Source organism: Rattus norvegicus, chromosome 4 (genome assembly GCF_036323735.1).
Source record: "Rattus norvegicus strain BN/NHsdMcwi chromosome 4, GRCr8, whole genome shotgun sequence".
Taxonomy (NCBI): Eukaryota; Metazoa; Chordata; class Mammalia; order Rodentia; family Muridae; genus Rattus; species Rattus norvegicus.
The window spans coordinates 129,227,184-129,245,764 of record NC_086022.1 but is presented as its reverse complement, the minus strand read 5'-3'; the positions used below and the strand labels follow the sequence as shown (position 1 = coordinate 129,245,764).

Here is an 18,581-nt window from a genome sequence, read left to right as displayed (position 1 = left end):
CAGAACCTTTTGGGATGGGATAGAAGAACGGCATCGAGGACGTTTTAGGCTAGATCAGAATAAAGGAGTTGTTGGTAATACTAACTAGTTCATGTTATGCCACAAGTCAGATATTTAACAGGTTAAAATATTTCATTCTACCATGACATGAGATAGTTTGTGATTTTCACCAAATTTTAATTTTGCAAAAATCATTCTTCAGATCAGTTTACAACACTGGCAGTTTTCAATCAGAAAAGGTTTTATTACAAGAAACAATGACATCAGGTAAAAATGCAAAAATTGTGCAATTACAGCAAAATGTTTAAAAATATCTACACATTTGCCCCATAGGACTACAGTACTTACTACATACCTGAGCACTGAATATTGAATGCCATCTTAAACTCCTCATGTGGGACTCTGGTTCCTTACAGATCACATCCACTTTTCCTCATGCACCAATGAAATCAACTTGATGTTTACACATCAACTTTGTAGGATAACAAGAAACAAAGACAGACATAAATAATAATTTCTTCAATCCTACAACATAGTTACACCTAGTTCAGTTTTCTTTGTATAGAACTGTATAGGAAAAGTGCTGTGTACATTCAAATCCAGAAACATAGTTAACGTGGGCTTGGCATTGGTTAGATCTTTAATTCTGCTGTAGCCATTGTGCCTTTTACTGACAGTTTCATACTATGAAAATGTACCTTAAATTTCTACACATAAACCCACATATATCACTAATCTCAGTTTCCTAGGACCTTTTCTGAAATCATTTTAAAAGTGGCAAAATATCCCAGCTATGTAATGTAAACAAAGAGTTCATACAAAATTCAATATATATTCTACTCCCATAGCAAATTCTAAACCTTGGCTTTGATACACTATTCTTAAATGATTCCCTCAACATACAGTTATGACAAAAGGACCGACTGTTGTACAGATCAACAGAATAAGTCTAGTGTAGAATTAGCCACAGTGTATTTGTTCTCTTACATATCGTACGGTACATATACATTGCTAACTCAATGTTCTACATCAGGTATTCAAGTAATGAATTTTCCTAAATACAGAGATTGTCAAAGTGGCAGGAAATCTTAGATACTCAACAAAGCTTTCAAAAATAAATTACATGGATATTTCTTGTAAAAATTATCTTCCCTCTCATTAGCAATACAAAACTATAATGTAATTCAAAAAATTCACAGAAATAACCCTAAAACAGCATGAAAAAAGAAAACACAAGACAAACTAGAGAGGTTAAAAAAAATATATTGGTTGACAAAGTTTACAAAGAGATTAGGAGAAGCCACACATACACAGTCATTCTGCGAATGCTGTCCACTTGAACTGCTTCAGAGAGCTCTCCGCTTGCAGGGCCGCTGTAAAGCAGTCTACAGTTTCTGGAAAAGGAGGTATGTGATGCAAGAGGCTATGCTTTCCATTCGTTCACAGTATCTATCACCGCACGCTTCGTGTAAGACTTTATTCCCAATATAAACCATGCCAATTTTCTTCAGGAGAAATCAAACTGATTCTCTTTAAAATTGTTCTGAGGACAGGCTCTGCCTTATGTGTAATATTCTTTATCAGTTATAGGAATAGTAATGAGTATGTTGTCAACCTAAATGCCTGCCTTAGGTAAAAAAGGAGTTAATGTTAATATTCCTAACTAATTTTGAGACACTTATCAGTTCAATATGAACAGCGCCTTAGTACCTAGAGTACAGAAACCTATGACTCTGTTCATTCAACTCATCCCTCCTTCTACATCACCTTCAGATACAAGTGTCTCAACATACAAATATTCATCACTGTTGAGTGCAAAAAATAGAGGTTGTAACTGTCATAGGAACCTTAGAAGCCACTGAATTATTAGACCACTCCAAGACTCTTGTTTCTGGAAAACAGAATTTTGTAAGTAGGTGTTAAAACTTCACAGTATTAGTTAACTTTCACGATACTAGCAATGACTGGAAAGGTAGAGGATGGAAAAAGTTTGGGCAACAAAACAGCCCGTGTTAGTGCAAACTTGGAATTGTAAAACTGAATCCAGTTAGACTAATGGCCATCGGCCAGATCCTATCACACAAATAGCAGACCTTGTGGAGTCACAAGGTAAAGTGCCACAACCATGGAACTAGCATGCTAATCCGAAAGAGAAACATTGACTCATAAACCATTTAAATCAATCTAACGACACGTGAATTAACTTATACGAGCACCAGTCACCTGCAAATCTGAGCCCTATCTGGGATTTTAATGAGACAGTGTTAGCACTTGAAAAAGTTATGGACAGAAAAACTGCCACTTTAACCTTGTAGCTTAACTTAAAAGTTACATGAGAAATATGAAACAATCTGAAGTTCGTTCTGAAAACTGAGTTTTCCTTCAGTCTGACAGAGCACATTTAAATCTCGTACACTTGAAAACAGCACACAAAAATATATATGTAAATAGATATAAATAGTAAGACTGAGGATCTAAGTTAGTGCTTCTCTGTGTTAGAGAGATCACAGCTAAATAAATGATATTGCCTCATATTGTTACCCGTATTTAAAATAAAAAGTCACGTTAACCAGTTTGGATTTCTCTACCCAGGAATACTCTGCTTTTCAAGAGTGCATAGTTGTCTTGAATTCACCTGGTTTCTCAGCAACTATTTATCACAAAATTCTAGGATGATACTTTTATGCCAGGGGTGGAAAAATGCTGATAATTGCACTTTGTTACCTTTCCTGACTAAAATGAAAAAATCATGAAGGTAAAAGCAAATCCCTCCCAACACCACTATCTTTACGAGCACCCATTTCTGAATACAAAACTGTTAGCTTTCTTCAATGTTGACAGCATTTCCTAAACAAGCTTCCTTAGTATGAGAGATGCCAGTGACGTGCTTTGGCCTGCTATTTATTAAAGAACTTTCTGAAGACACTGAGGATAGAGTTTAGCCACTGCACACTCAAAATGGCGGCCAAGGTCCCACAGCCGATCTGGGGTCTCATACACTTTCATCCACTGGTCAGCGATGTCATCATACTGGTAAAGAGAATTTTTCCTGCTGGTTCTGAAGATATGTTCTTCAACAGTCACTTGAGTAGCTCGCACAAATAAATGAAGTTTATTCTGGAAAAGTACCAGCTTAAGGTATGGATTTATAGACTGATCACAAGGAAAGTCCTTTTTTCGAGTCCATTTATTTAGCTCAATATCATAGGCTTCAACAGTAAACACACGCTGATGATTTCCACAGGTTCCAGCTATGTAGTAGATGGAGTCTTTATACACAGCCGCTAAGCCCTGGATTCTAGGCACAGTCATGGGGGTTAAAAATCCCCAGTAGTCTTTTTGAGGCTCATAGAAGAGGAAAAATTCTCCTAAAAAAGAAAAGGGAAACAATTATGTACATTTTCATGTTTAGTTGTATCTTTAATTCCAACCTCAGAAGACAATATTTTCCTTCCAAATTCTTGACTCCTAGAATATACAAAGTAACAGTAATACTACACCCAATCTGCACTGGGATGTATGACCCAGGAGGAGTAAGGCAGGCAACATGAACACATACAACTTAACCATAAAAAATACATCACATACATGTGTGGTACTTGGTTAGAAAATAGCATATGGAATTGTTTAGATTTGAACTTGTGGTCACTCGTGTGTTTATGTCAATGTTGTTATAAAGCAAAGACAACAAACAATTTATGGACTTGATAGTCAGTTACTCTTCTAAACTGACAATAAAAAGGTGTGTGCACTGAGCCAGACTGTCAATAGGAAAATGTCTGTAAGAATTAAAATAGTGAATATTGCCAAGATCTTGCTAATGATATAACACTGCTTTGTTTTTTGATAAGGTCTCTAGCCTGAACTCAGGCTCATCTTCACTTTGAAATCCTCCTACCCTACCCTCCCAAGAGCGGGAATTAGAGGTATGGGCAGCTATGTGAAGCTTAATGGGAACACAGAATAATGTCTCATGATAGTAGGTAACAGCTCTATGGAGACTAGAGTCTAGAGACAGGCAGTTATAGGCAGAGCAGGCTGGAATATTCTCTCTGAAGTGCTTGACACTCTAAGTACTGCAGATCTCAGAGTATCTACATGTACATAAATATCCTGGGGATTACTCCATGTCAAAACACGGATTACTACGGTATCTTTAGTGCCTGCGTTTAGACTGTGACCTCTTATAAGGTTGGGTATAAAATGTAGAACCACATCAAAAAAGTCTCGAATTTCAAAATTCAGATTTCAGATTTTGGCATTTTACATTAGGAATGCTCAATCTGTAAGACATAACCTTCTTTGACAGTTATCACCAGGTTATATATGTAAGAAGGTTTTGTAGGTTAGAAAAGAATATTAGAGTCTAAGTAAAGCTTCCCTTTAAACTATTCTAAAGTAAGGACATTCTCATCTATAGATTAAATTACATACTTAATAAGAGTGACGTTTCAACCTCACTTTTATTTAAGCCCTAACCTTTGCTTGCATATTACCTTTTCTTTCTACTATGACTTATATTCTGGTGTTCTTGATAAAGAACATGGGAGTTAAGACATCTTATATGACCCAGTTGTCTACACATTTCTTATACCTCTGGCTACAAATTATTCGCTCTGGTGCATAAATGTATTAAGTTATTGCTGTTTTGCTATAATATTTACATTAATATACAGCCTACATACTCCAATTAGGAGCCTTAAAATTATCTCTATAAACTATTTTTGCCAGTACCACATATGGGTGGGGGTGGGACATACTTCACACTTCACACTTCATCACACTAGATATAACCATTCCTATATTTTACAAAGATAAATCCAAACCATGCTTTCATTTTAACTAAAGTACATTAGTACTATACCTTAATTAATTCTACAAAATTAATAAGCAACTTAAATCAAACATATCCGGGCTTCTCTGAGAAATTTTAAGTCAAAGGATTAGAGCAAAGAATATCATTTTTAAAAATGGGATAGAGCTTAAAAATAATCATGTATATTTTCATGAAAACCTACATTGTTCCTGATTTATTAAAGTAGTCATATAAGGAAATATGTGAATATAATCCCTTAAGAAACATAGTAAATAAGAATTTTGGAATAATCTAAACTGCATTCAAAATTCCAACAACTAAAATATTCTTAGAAAATGTAAAGGGACTGGGGGTCAGCAGGTCAGGTGCTTGCAATGTAACCTATGTGAGTTCAGACCTTTAGGATCCATGAAAAAGCAGGGCACGGTGGCACACCTACATAACCACAGCAGTGAAAAAGCAAAGAAAGTCAGACTCCTGAGGGACCTGGAGGCAAGCTAGTCGACTTAATTGTTAAGCTCCAGTGTCTGTGAGAGCCTGTCTCAAAAAATAAGGTGGCCAACAATAGAAACAGCCAATGTTAATAATGTCTGACCTGCACACTCGTATACATACAATTTTTAAAAAGCTAAGATCTAAAGATGATAATCTCAAGCCTTTGTAATAAAGTTTCATAACTAGTGAAACTCTTTGTGGGCACTGGAATGTGAGTGAGCAGCTAAGAGCACTAGCTGCTCTTTTAGAGGGCTTAAGTTCAAATCTCAGCATCCACAGGACAGCTCACACCATCTGTGACTCTAGTTCCAGGGTTCTCCTCTTTTGGCTTCTGCAGTCACCAAGTATGCATGTGGTATATACGCATACACTCAAGCAAAATGCCTACATAAGATTCAAAACAAACAAAAACCTGGTAGAACTGGAAATAGAGCTCAGTGTTTAAAAGCACTTGCGGCTCTACTCTTCCAGAGGACCTGGGTTCAGCTTCCAGAACCCTCATGGCAGTTTACGACTGTCTATAACTCCAGCTCCAGGTGATCCAACACCTTTGGCCTCTGTGAACACGGCATGCACCTGGTACACAGACATAAATGCAGGCAAAATGTTCAGACATATAAAAGAAAAATAAACCTTGGAAGAAAAACAAAGCTCCTTGGTAAATGAACAGTCAATTCCAGTAAACTCAATCAGTAAGTTCTATAAAAGAGTTGTAGCCAAGTCTCTTGATTATATTATTAAAGAACAAAAATAGCCGGGTGATTAGCCTTTGCTTATTGTTTATTTTAAAATGCTCCAAAGTAGTCAGTAATAAACTATTACTTATTATGCTTTTAAAAACTTTATATGAGATCTGAACATAACTCAAAAACAAAGGACCAACCATTTCAGTAACTTAAAAATATTTTAAAAATTTAAATGTTTTTGACCTTGATTTTCTACGTGAATGTTCTAGCACAGTCTATGGTTAGGAAGTATTAAGTACTACTAGGAGTATCGCCTGCTTTGCTATCGTCAAGGAAACCACCCTTGCCATATAAACATAACCCTTTGATGAAGAATCCTTATGCTACCTACCCTGTAAAACGTAGATTTTTTCTTTGTGCTCCACAGCATTATGAAACTCCATTGCAACTGGCATGGCGCAAACAGTCATCCAGCAATTCTCTCTGCTATCATAGCATTCCACAGACTTCAGTGAGTTTCGTCCATCGCCTTCGTAAACACGCCCTCCAATTGCATACATTTTACCACAGCAATATACTAGTTTGCAGCCTATTCTGGCCCGAAGCAAGGATGGCTTGGAAAGCCATCGGTTGGTGGAATGGTCATACATCCAAAAATCATTTTCTGCTTTGTGATCAATGGACACCTCACTGCTGCTTGGCCTGTACCCTCCTGCAATGTATATGTCATTATCTGGTGATACAAGAATCCCAACTTCTCTTAGGTCATTTGGTGGTTTGCATAGTTTAAACACTCTTCCTGTGACTATATCTAGACAAGGCACTGTTTGCTTCTTTCCTGAGTGTTTGTGTGCAGCATCAAAACATATGATCATTTCGGAAGCTGTCATTCCAAGCCTCTGAGTACAGCCATTGGTGTTGGATGGTCCCTTTTCTCCACAGCTTTTGACTATGGCCTGCGCAAACCGAGGAGGAATTTTCTCAATAAATGCATCTTCCATTAGAGGAAAACGTATACATTTGGCAAAAATTTCTGGAAGGTGTACTTCTCTTTCATTCTGCTCATGTTCAAACCACCTTATAATGCTTTCATAAACATGTTCTTCCCGGTCTACATTTAAGTCATCACTATCTAGTATGCTTATGAGTTGGTCTTTTGTCAGCTGGAGAAACTCTTGTTCTTTGGTGACACACAGGAACTTTTTACGGATGTATTCTTTCGATCGATCTCCAAGTTCCTGATGACCATAATGATCAGCAAAGATAAAGACTCCAATAGAATTCTGTGGATCCAGATGACTAATCATATACTTGGCGCACTGGTCTTGGATGGAAGGAATCTGGAAGATGCTGGCTGTAGTGAACAGGGCTTGCACATTGGCCTCTGTCAGAATAACCCTAGAGGTATACGCATAATTCAATACCAAACCCATCGATTCAGCTTCAACACCGATGATCCGCACTTCTTTCTGAGTACTTTCTGTAAGGCCGCTAGTGAACATGGATCTAAGAAAGAGAAAGATTAATGTTTTATATGTACACAAATAGAAATCACCACACATACAAGCCCTCCTGACAGCTGGTCATCTAGCACAGACTTAAATCCAAGAAGCTGTTTTCAGGGTCATTCCATCTTATGCCAAAGGAGTTAAAAACACACAATCTAAAAATACGGTACACTGGCCGATTGCTTCACGCTCACAATCACCTGGGGAACCACAGCTGACGGAAGGGCCCTGTGAAGCCCCCGTCTGTCTCTTTCTCTGCAACAAGCTATGGGGATTCTTTTGGGGTGGTGGTCCTTCACCTACCAAGGCTGGAAAATAGCCTTAATCGACAGAGTAACTGCATAATTGTGACTGAAGAAACAAACTTTGAAGCCACATTCTTTCAAGTACTTCTGTAACTCCCCGACTCCCACATATCCCTAAGTAACATCCCTGGGATTTTTTTTTTTAATTAATTTATTCAATATAAGTACACTGTAGCTGTCTTCAGACACACCAGAAGAAGGCATCAGATCTTATTACAGATGGCTGTGAGTCACCATGTGGTTCCTGGGATTTGAACTCAGGACCTCTAGAACAGTCAGTGCTCTTAACCGTATCTCCTGCCCACATCCCTGGAATTTATTGTCCTAATCCAGATAGCCACTTGTCCCTGACATTTCTTGACAACTGTACTTCACTTTCTTGTAAAAATAGCTCTGGGCAAATAAAACTAATAAAATTCATATAAGAATCTCTTGCTAATTAGATTTTGTGCTAACTGGGTTTCTCATCTCACCAAAGAGTCTATATAAGAAGGGGAGGCAGAAGGGCAGGATTCTCTTCTTACATGCTAGCTATAGAAGGAGAAACTGTAAGTGACATACTTCAGATCTGATTGTCCTTATAGCACCCATCCAAACTTCCAGTCAAATTGCCTTATGGATAATGGACCTTATATTGTCAAATCTCAGAAAAAGTTCAAGACACAATCAAGACAGCAAAATGAGTACTAAGCACAACAAGCCAGTCTAATAAAATCTTTGATGGCCCAGGGAACATTATATTGTGTGAACAAATTAAATTTCATCTCAGAAAGAGAACAGCAGTCTTCAAAGACCCATATTTTTCACCTACACCTTTTAAAAGCCCATTTTACTTACACTTTAAAAACCCTTCCTTAATAGATATACTTCATTTTCTCAGTTCCTGTAATTTAGTTGTAATAAGTTTAATTGTAATAAGTTCCTGTATTTTACCTATTTATATCCATACAAAAAAAATTATGATAGGGTTAATATGCTTTTTTCTAAAGAGTTTAACACTTAATACGTCACTGATTCTTTGGAAATTATTTTTAAATTCCCCAACGTACAACCTTAAGACTAAGCTTCTTAGAGGAGTACAGTGGTGATGATCCCAATTAGTGGAAGGCTGAGGTGGGAGGGCAAGCACAAGTTCATAGCATCCTGAGCAACAGTGAATTCCAGAACAGCCTGGGCATACACTTTAGTTTGGACTTAGTTCTTGTTTTAAATAAATATATTTTTCAAAACTTCTTTCCCAAACATTAAACAGATAAAATACTTGGACTTTTAAGTATTACTCATTTGTAAACATCATTAGCTTTCTGTAAGGTTTCACTCTAAAGAAACTTTCGTTGTTACTATTTTAAGACAAGATCTTTTCACATAGCACTGATTGTCCTGGAACTATGTAGACTATGGTGGCCTCAAATTCAGAGATGTCCCTGCTTCTGGCTCCCCATGTGCTGGGATTAAATGCATGTACTCCCGCATCCAACCATTCCAGTAAACTCTTAACAATTTTTTTCTTAAAGTCTTATGAGAAAATGTATGTGTTTTTACTTTTTTTTTATAAGAAAAGGTATGTGTTTTTACTCTCTTTGGAAAGCATCTGGGGTGCTTACTAGATACTTGAATTGGTGAGGTATCTGGGATAAAAGTAACTGAGATCTAGACATTTTATACTTGTTTTGTAGTATTGTGAAAAGTATCCTAAATGAGAAAATGGGCAGACACCTTTGAAGGTCCCACATACATAGGGATTTTTTTTCCTTAAGATTTTATTCTTTTTATTTATGTACATATGTGTGGGGGTGGGTGGGAGTGGAGAATTGTTCACATGTGACTGTAGGATTGTTCACATGTGACGGAGTTTAGAAAAGGGCATTAGGTCCCCTGGAATTAGTTACAGCTGGTTGTTAGTGGCTTGATACAGGTGCTGAGGATGAAATTTGGGTCCTCTGCAAGAGCAGTGTGCTCTTAACCACTGAGCCATTTCCCCAGCCTTCAATATATGGAATTTTAATATGTAATATGAGAAACCTTGAGGATACAAGGGCCCAACCTGGTGTATAGACTATGTATCTTTTTACTTTAATAATGTAAAGTTTAGGTTTAATATTACCCCTTGACTGAAAAAACCAAATGTTCCTATGTTTGAGCTGCTTTTAAATTCAGGGGTTTAATGACTCACCTACACAGCTATCAATTAAAAAGAAAACTGTAGCCCTTGCTTAGGTACAGACTGGTTCCCAAGAGAGAACATCATCTCATGTCCCTTTACCATGGGGCCACTACTGCCTTCAGCAGGCTAGGCTAACAACAGGGCAGCAGTCTGATACCTTGACGAGTTCCCTAACGGGTTCTTCATGCACTTGATACATTGGGAGTACTTCCTTGCACAAAATCCCAAGTAACAAAAACTTCTCAGTTCTAATTTTAACACATAGTAGATCAGGAAGCAGCCACATCAAATTTCCAGCTGTTCTGAGTCTTTCCCCTGCAATGCAAGGCTTGAAAATTAAGTATGATTTCTGCGATTCCCACATCAGGGAAGCCAAGAAACTTTTGTGCAGAAAGGAGAACTTAGTTTTTCAGTCCTTTAGCAACATCTTTATGTGAATGGTATTTCAAACCATTTTTTAAAGATCTGTTAGAAACTAAAATCTACTGTAACTATAGTTCTTTTATGTAGGCATTCAAATCGAATTTTAATTATCCATGACATTTATAATGGTATCCTCTAGAGAATAAGGTTTCAATGAGATGTTTACTTTGAAGTCTCAATTTATTTATGTTTTTTTTACTATTCAAAGAGAATATAGTTTTGTTTCATTTTTTTTAAATATCAGAAACCTGGAGACCCACTTGACCCATTCCATTAAGTGTCACACAATAAGTCTAATTTTAGAATATAGTTCTGCCATTTGAATGACTTAGGTATCACTCATCTGGATTTTTCCATATGCAAATGGAAATTAACTGTATAGAGATAAGTTTATTAAGATTATAGAAGACAAGACATATCAAGCAAGCTTCATTCAGAGTTTGATAAGGAGCAACTCTGCCATATATTCAAAGGCACACAAGACTAGCAGCAGTGGTTCTGTATGTTTTTTTTTTTTTTCTGGCTTTCTATCCTGTAATAATCAGTGACCTACCCAAGGCAAGTCTAATAGGTTTTAAGTATCAGAACTGATGTTAACTGTATCCACCCCAGCATTCTGAGAAAGAGGGACCACCCCCACACATATGTACATAAATAAAAAGAATAAAATCTTAAGGGAAAAAAAAACCCTATGTATGTGGGACCTTCAAAGGTGTCTGTGGGGGTGGGTGGGAGTGGAGAATTGTTCACATGTGACTGTAGGATGCCTGCCTTATAAGCACCCCAAGAGATAACGCAAGAGTATGGCTGACTAGATAGTCTTCCTATCATTCACAAACCACTTTTGTATGCTGAAGGGCTTTTAGAAACGAGCACCTGAAACAAAACCTATTCCAATCATCTGTTCTTAAATGAGAACTTAGTTTTCAGACCCAAAACTTTCACTTTTCAGTATTTTATGGTAAAAGTAAATAGAACAAAAGAGTGAAGGAAGCATGAACTATTTATTTCTGGGGATCCTGGAAAGACATAACTAACCTTTATTTTATTTCACTACTTTTTACAAAACTCCATGGCATTAAAATAATCTAAATTCCTAGTTTACTTGTAAAGTAACACGTTCCTATGTTTTAAACTCTAAAAAAAAAAAAAAAGTTTTATGTACTAAAAACCAAACGGAAAAAAAAAACCACATCACAGATATTTAAAATTCTAGATCGTTCTCTAATGACCCAGTGATTGAAACACTGTATATCCACGTTGACCAGTATAGCAGTCACCAGCCACATGTAGCTGTCTGTACAGGTGCCATGTTTTAGTATAGGTGAATTTAATTTTAAAGCATTTTAATTTTTTTCACGTGACCGGCAGCATCCATATTGGGAACACCTCCCAAGTCCACTAAAACTCCAACTATCTGAATTCTAGGATCCCACCTCAAAACAAGAGCTCATTAATAAAACAAGCCCTGTTATCTACTCTCAGGAAATAAACGCATTGCTTGCCTTCATTTATTTGCCCCAACTCAGTATCACAACTAAGTGGGCAATACTGGGGATGAAAGGGATTCCCGTCCGGATAGTAATAGAAGTTTCTACCGTCGTCATACCTGAAGTACGGGCTGATTGCAGCAAGAACGTTTCTATGACAGGAAAATGTTTTCCCGTGATCCACTTCCACTACAATGTCTGTCAACTGTCCTTCATCGTACATTGTTTTGAGTTGCTTAAGAATACTGCAAGCATGGAAAGGGTCCATGGTATCGTTGGCTGTGTCTGAAGATGGAATCCCATTCGGTGTTGGGGAAGACTTACTTAAATCTAGGAGAAAAATCGCACAACCACAAGAAGTTCGAAGCCAGTTTATGGGGTTCCCCCCCCCCCACCAACCCTTACACAAATGCCCGTGTGTAGGCACAGGACCGCCGACATAGGCTCTGGGAGCCGAAAGCTCAACAAGGGCGAACAAGTTCCCAGGCCGGAGCGCTCCTTGGGAGCCCGGCGAGCCCGGACCGCCGCGCTCGCAGAGGGAGCGTGTGAGGCGAGCCAGCCGAGCCGGCGGCTGTGCGCGGGGACTCGGCTCCGGGCCGAGCGCGGGGCGGGAGCCTCCCGAGGGCAGCGCGACCGAGGGCGACTGCCAGGGCACCCCTCAACCGCCTCGCGGGCGGCCGGTACCCAGACACCCGATCTCCGCGGGCGCGCCGCCCACCACCCTCCTCCCCATTCATCCTCGCCTCCTCGCCCGCCGCCTCTCCATCCTTCCCTCCCGCCTTACGGCCGCCTCTTCAGGTCGTGGCCCGCGCCCGCGCTCCTGCTCCGACACTACCAGCGGCCGTACCACGCCACCCACCTGCCGACGCGGCCATTTCTCCAAGGGGCCCCGGCTCCGGTTATTTAAAGAGGAAATGTCATTGCGTTTAGCTTGCTCCCGGGTTCCGGCTCTACTAAGGGCCGCCTAACCAATGAGTGTGGCTGACCAAGCCGGCTCCTCCCCGAGCCTCAAAATACCTGAATCTGATTGGTCAGTATTCTTGTACCGGCGTGTCGGGAAATGTAGTTTTAAGGCCCCCGTTCCCGCGTGCTCCTTGTCGGGCAGAGGACCAAGCCGAGCATTTCTATTGGCTAGCTGGGCAGAGGAGAGTCCCGAGCCCGCCAGCCTGTGCTTGTGAGATGCGCAGCACCCGCTGGGAAATGTAGTCCACTGGCTAAGATGAGCTGTCACTCTGAGACATGAAGTAGGAAAAGCTCTTATAGAGCAAAATTCCCTGGCTAAGGCCTCTCTCCTAGTCTCGACTCCGTTTTAAAAATAATTTTCTTCATACCCCTAATTCCCTATCCCGGACTAGATTCCTGTATGAAAACGCGCTCTGCACGAGGGCTATGAAACCCGGAAAAGTTGGAAATGGTCAGGAAGGCTGTTATCCAAAAATCAAAGGATCTAAGCACCCCCGACCCCGACACACACACACACACACACACACACACACACACGCACGCACGCACGCACGCACGCACGCACACACACACGCGCACACACACACACACACACCTCGAAAATATCGGTAGGCCTCTGATGAGTCACCTGTGACGCCCACTTGAAATTGCATCGCCTGAGCCGCATGCCCTGCTTTCCACAGATGAACCGGGGTCTAGTTACACGGCCACTCAGCACCTGAATCCACTTGGCTTGCATTTGTAGCATACCCAGAAAACACCTGTCACACTAAAGAGTAGCGGGTACTAGAGGGAGACTTAGATGATTGATTTCCGCTGGGCTTCTTGACTGTGAAGAGGGCCTCTGGCTTTCTTGTGAAGAGATGTAGGAGAGAGGCTGAGCCTGGGCGCTCCTCTGGACCATGCTCAAGTTCTGGCTCTTGCACAAGCTCTTCCAGCCCTTGAACTTAAGGTATAACAGCCGCCAATCCACATTCGGCATTCAGTCTACTTTATAGTTTTGTTTTTTTTTTTTTTTTGTTTTTGTTTTTTTTACAAGAAAGCAGGGTTTTTATTGTTGACTTATTGTTTTTCTTCCATTTTGTGTTTGTGTATAAGCGCGCGTGCATGTGCGTGTGCATATGCGTGTGTGCGTGCATGAGTGCGTGGATGTACTTTTTGGGGGGCAGTTCAGGTGCACATGGAGGCTGGAGATTGGTGATGGAAATCCTACAACATTGCTTCTCTACCTTATTCAGTGAAGCATGGTCTCTCAATCAAACCGAGAGAGTCTCTCTCTAGGTTGGGTTCTGGAGGATTTGAACACCTGTCCTCAAGCTTGTCAAGGCAAATACTTTCATCACTGAGCCATCTCCTCAGCCACCTTGTTGTCTGTTCTGATTTCCTCATCCTGTTTCTGGCATCTAACAGGATTCTCTGACAAGTTCGTTCGTTCGTTCGTTCGTTTGTTTGTTTGTTTGTATATTGCTGTAAATTGAACCACAGGCACGATACAAGCACACTACCAGCCCCAAGGGAGCTCCATCTCCACCGCCAGGTGACCTTCTTAAAGGGTCTTGAGATTTCACCTATGGCTGATAAAGAATGAGAATGATTTAAAATACTTGAGTTCTATTCCCTAGGTATGCTAGAAATGTAAATAAAGTTAGTTAGTGCTATGCCGAGATGCAAATTAATGACATGTGGTGCTTCCTGGGGATTAGGGCTTAAGGACCTCACTTACAGTCCTTGCTTTTTAGACATTAAAGGCTTGCTTATCCGCATAGTCTTTGCACGATAAATTTGACTTCATTTGTTGTTTCTAACTTTGAATTTGCATTTTATGTATTCAAAAATTTAGTAAAATTCTGCTCATAATATCGAGGGCATTAAGAAAAATGGCATTAATTCTCAGTATAAATTTAGCAATTAAAAGGGAAAGCATGCATTTTGGGGAGAAGTCCTACTGGTTTTCTAACTGAAGCTCAAGTTTAACCAACAACTTTTTCAATCCTGTTAAAACTCTTTAACAGACACTTGACTAATTTTCTTCTTGCTTTTTTTTTAACCTCAATTTTCTGTTTAATTCTGTGCTAATTAAATAATATACCTGTCCATATTGCTAAATTAAGTAAAAGAACGCTTCCTTATTCTTTAATGGACAAAGATTTGTCCATTTGGGGATGGGGCAGACTACAAAGTTACAGAAAGTAAATCTAAATTTAAGAAATAAAAATCTGTAATTACAAGTTTGCGGTTCACATGACACCCTATAAATAAACTCCACAACTGGTCGGGCAACATTGTCTAGTGAGGATTTGTTATCATTAGGATGTGCGTTTTAAATAAAAAGAATAAGTAGAAGGATCTCTGACTAAGCCAGCTCAGTCGGGTAACAGGTTCTCCAGGGTAGGGTGGAAGATTAAGAAGAAAGAAAGACAACTAAGCAATATTGTAGCACGACCTCAGCCAGTTCTGTGGCTGAGGTGGGTTTATTTTTCCCCAATCCACTTTTATAAGATTTTAATTACACTCAGGTAATAAGGTCAGTTTGAGGGAAAGGGAACAAGCAAGACAATAAACACATGTAGTCAAGGAACAAGCGAAGCAATAAACAAAGTCCTGTGATCACTGTTTCTTTTTTTTCTTTTTCTTTAAATTGGATATTTTTATTTGCATTTCAAACATTATTCCCTTTCTTGGTTTCCTTTCCATAAACCACTATCCCATTCCCCCCCCCCTTCTTCTATAAGGGTATTCCCCTTTCCCAAACAACCCCCTTCCCAGGTCCCCACCCTGACATTTCCCTACACTGGGAGTCCAGCCTTTGGCAGAACCAAGGGCTTCTCCTCCCATTGGTGCCCAACAGGGTCAACCTCTGCTACATAGGCAGCTGGAGCCATGTGTCTGTTCATGTGTACTCTTTGGGTAGTGGATTAGGCCCTGGGAGCTCTGGTTGGTTGGTATTGTTGTCCTTATGGGGTTGCAAACCTCTTCAGCTCCTTCAATCCTTTCTATAACTCCTCCTCCACTGGGGACCCCATTCTCAGTTCAATGATTGGCTGCTAGCATTCGCCTCTGTATTTGTCACTTTCTGGCTAAGCCTCTCAGGATATGGGTATATCAGGCTCCTATGAGCATGCATTTCTTGGCTTCATCACTATTGTCTAGGTTTTGTGGCTGTATATCTAAGGGCTGTATACCCATGTTGGGGAGGAACTGAATAGCCATTCCTTCAGTCTCTGCTCCAAACTTTGTCTCCATATCCCCTCCTATGAATATTTTTGTTCCCCCTTTTAACAAGGACTGAAGCATCTGCACTTTGGTCGTCCTTCTTCTTGAGCTTCATGTGGTCTGTGGATTGTATCTTGGGTAATTTGAGCTTTGGGGCTAATATCCACTTATCAGTGAGTGCATACCATGGGTGTTTTTTGTGATTGGGTTACCTCACCTAGGATAACATTTTCTAGTTCCATCCATTTGCCTATGAATTTCATGAAGTCATTGTTTTTGATAGCTGAGTAGTATTCCATTGTATAGATGTACCACATTTCCTATATCAGTTGAAGGGCATCTGGGTTCTTTCCAGCTTCTGGCTACTATAAATAAGGCTGCTATGAACATAGTAGAGCATGTGTCCTTGTTATATGTTGGAGCATCTTTTGGGTATACGCCCCAGAGAGGTATAGCTGGGCCCTCAGGTAGTGGAATGTCCAATTTTCTGAGGAACCTCCAGACTGATTTCCAGAATGGTTTTACCAATCTGCAATCCCACCAACAATGGAGGAGTGTTCCTCTTTCTCCACATCCTTGTCAGCATCTGTTGTCACCTGAGTTTTTGATCTTAGTCATTCTGACTGGTGTGAGGTGGAATCTCAGGGTTGTTGTGATTTGGATTTCCCTGATGACTAGGGGTGTTGAACATTTCTTTAGGTGTTTCTCAGCCATTCAATATTCCTCAGCTGAGAATTCTTTGTTTAGCTCTGTACCCCAATTTTTAATAGAGTTATTTGGCTCTCTGGAGTCTAACTTCTTGAGTTCTTTGTATATATTGGATATTAGCCCTCTATCAGATGTAGGATTGCTAAAGATCTTTTTCCAATCTGTTGGTTGACATTTTGTCCTAATGACAGTGTCCTTTACCTTACAGAAGCTTTACAGTTTTATAAGGCCCCATTTGTTGATCTTAGAGCATAAGCCATTGGTATTTTCTTCAGGAAATTTTCCCCAGTGCTCACGTGTTTGAGATTCTTCCCCACTTTTTCTTCTATTAGTTTGAGTGTATCTGGTTTGATGTGGAGGTCCTTGATCCACTTGGACTTAAGCTTTGTACAGGGTGTTAAAAATAGGTTGATTTGCATTCTTCTACATGCCGACCTCCAGTTGAACTACCACCATTTGTTGAAAATGCTATCTTTTTTCCACTGGATGGTTATAGCTCCTTTTTTTTTTTTTTTTTTTTGGTTCTTTTTTTCGGAGCTGGGGACCGAACCCAGGGCCTTGCACTTCCTAGGTAAGCGCTCTACCACTGAGCTAAATCCCCAGCCCCGGTTATAGCTCCTTTGTCAAAGATCAAGGGACCATAGGTGTTTGGGTTAATTTCTAGGTCTTCAATTCTATTCCATTGATCTACCTGCTTGTATCTACACCAGAACCAGTTTTTATCACCATTGCTCTATAATACTGCTTTAGGTCAGGGATGGTGATTCCCCCAGGAGTTCTTTTATTGTTGAGGATCGTTTTCACTATCCTGGGTTTTTTCTTATTCCAAATGAATTTGCAAATTGCTCTTCCTAACTCTATGAAGAATTGAGTTGGAATTTTGATGGGGATTACATTGAATCTGTAGATTGTTTTTGGCAAAATGACCATTTATACTATATTAATCCTGCCCGTCCATGAGCATGGGAGATCTTTCCATCTTCTGAGACCTTCAATGTCTTTCTTCAGAGACTTGAAGTTCTTGTCATACAGACCTTTCACTTGTTTGGTTAGACTGTGGTATTTTATATTATTTGGGACTTTTATGAAGCATGTTATTTCCCTAATTTCTTTCTCAGCCTGTTTATCATTTGAGTAGAGGAAGGCTACTGATTTGTTTGAGTTAATTTTATTCCCAGTCACTTTGCTGAAGTTGTTTATCAGGTTAAGTAGTTCTCTGGTGGAACTTTTGGGATAACTTAAATATGCTATCATATCATCTGCAAATAGTGATATTTTGATTTCTTCCCTTCCAATTTGTATCCCTTTGACCTCCTTTCACTGTCTGATTGCTCTGGCTAGAACTTCGAGTACTATATTGAATAAGTAGGGAGAGAGTGGGCAGCCTTGTCTAGTCCCTGATTTTAGTGGGATTGCTTCAAGTTTCTCTCCATTTAGTTTGATGTTGGCTACTGGTCTGCTGTATATGGCTTTTACTATGTTTAGGTATGGGCCTTGAATTCCTGATCTTTCCAGGACTTTTATCATGAAGGGGTTTTGAGTTTTGTCAAATGCTTTCTCAGCATCTAATGAAATAACCATATGGTTCTTATCTTTGAGTTTGTTTATAGAGTGGATTACATTGAAGGATTTTCATATATCAAACCATCCCTGCATCCCTGAGATGAAGCCTACTTGATATTGATGGATGATCGTTTTGATGTGTTCTTGCATTCAGTTTGCCAGAATTTTATTGAGTATTTTTGTGTCAATATTCATAAGGGAAATTGGTCTGAAGTTCTCTTTCTTTGTTGGTTCTTTGTGTGGTTTT

At 39.6% G+C, this 18,581-nt stretch overlaps 1 protein-coding gene across 3 annotated transcripts; it reads right to left on the bottom strand.

Moving 5' to 3' along the window:
* Positions 1-156: 156 nt before the first annotated feature.
* Kbtbd8 (kelch repeat and BTB domain containing 8) lies at positions 157-12,984 on the bottom strand. Of its 3 annotated transcripts, none has more exons than XM_006236932.4 (4): positions 12,905-12,984; positions 12,007-12,217; positions 6,389-7,503; positions 157-3,368 (listed from the first exon to the last, which is right to left on the bottom strand). In XM_006236932.4, exons 2-4 carry the CDS (start codon positions 12,153-12,155, stop codon positions 2,905-2,907), a joined length of 1,728 nt encoding a protein of 575 aa, XP_006236994.1. In that variant the 5' UTR covers positions 12,156-12,217; positions 12,905-12,984; the 3' UTR covers positions 157-2,904. The 3 variants fall into 3 exon arrangements, with proteins under 3 accessions (XP_006236994.1, XP_038964124.1, NP_001102720.2); XM_039108196.2 differs by lacking the exon at positions 12,905-12,984 and adding an exon at positions 12,672-12,774; NM_001109250.3 differs by lacking the exon at positions 12,905-12,984 and adding an exon at positions 12,747-12,801 and having other exon boundaries at positions 1,244-3,368.
* Between the last annotated feature and the right edge of the window lie 5,597 nt (positions 12,985-18,581).

Excerpts from the sequence above, each read along its gene's own strand:
- Kbtbd8 (NM_001109250.3), bottom strand. Across the intron at positions 7,504-12,006 it reads GCAATCAGCCCGTACTTCAG|ATCCATGTTCACTAGCGGCC; the intron begins GTATGACGACGG and ends TCTCTTTCTTAG. Across the intron at positions 3,369-6,388 it reads AAAAATCTACGTTTTACAGG|GAGAATTTTTCCTCTTCTAT; the intron begins GTAGGTAGCATA and ends TTTCTTTTTTAG.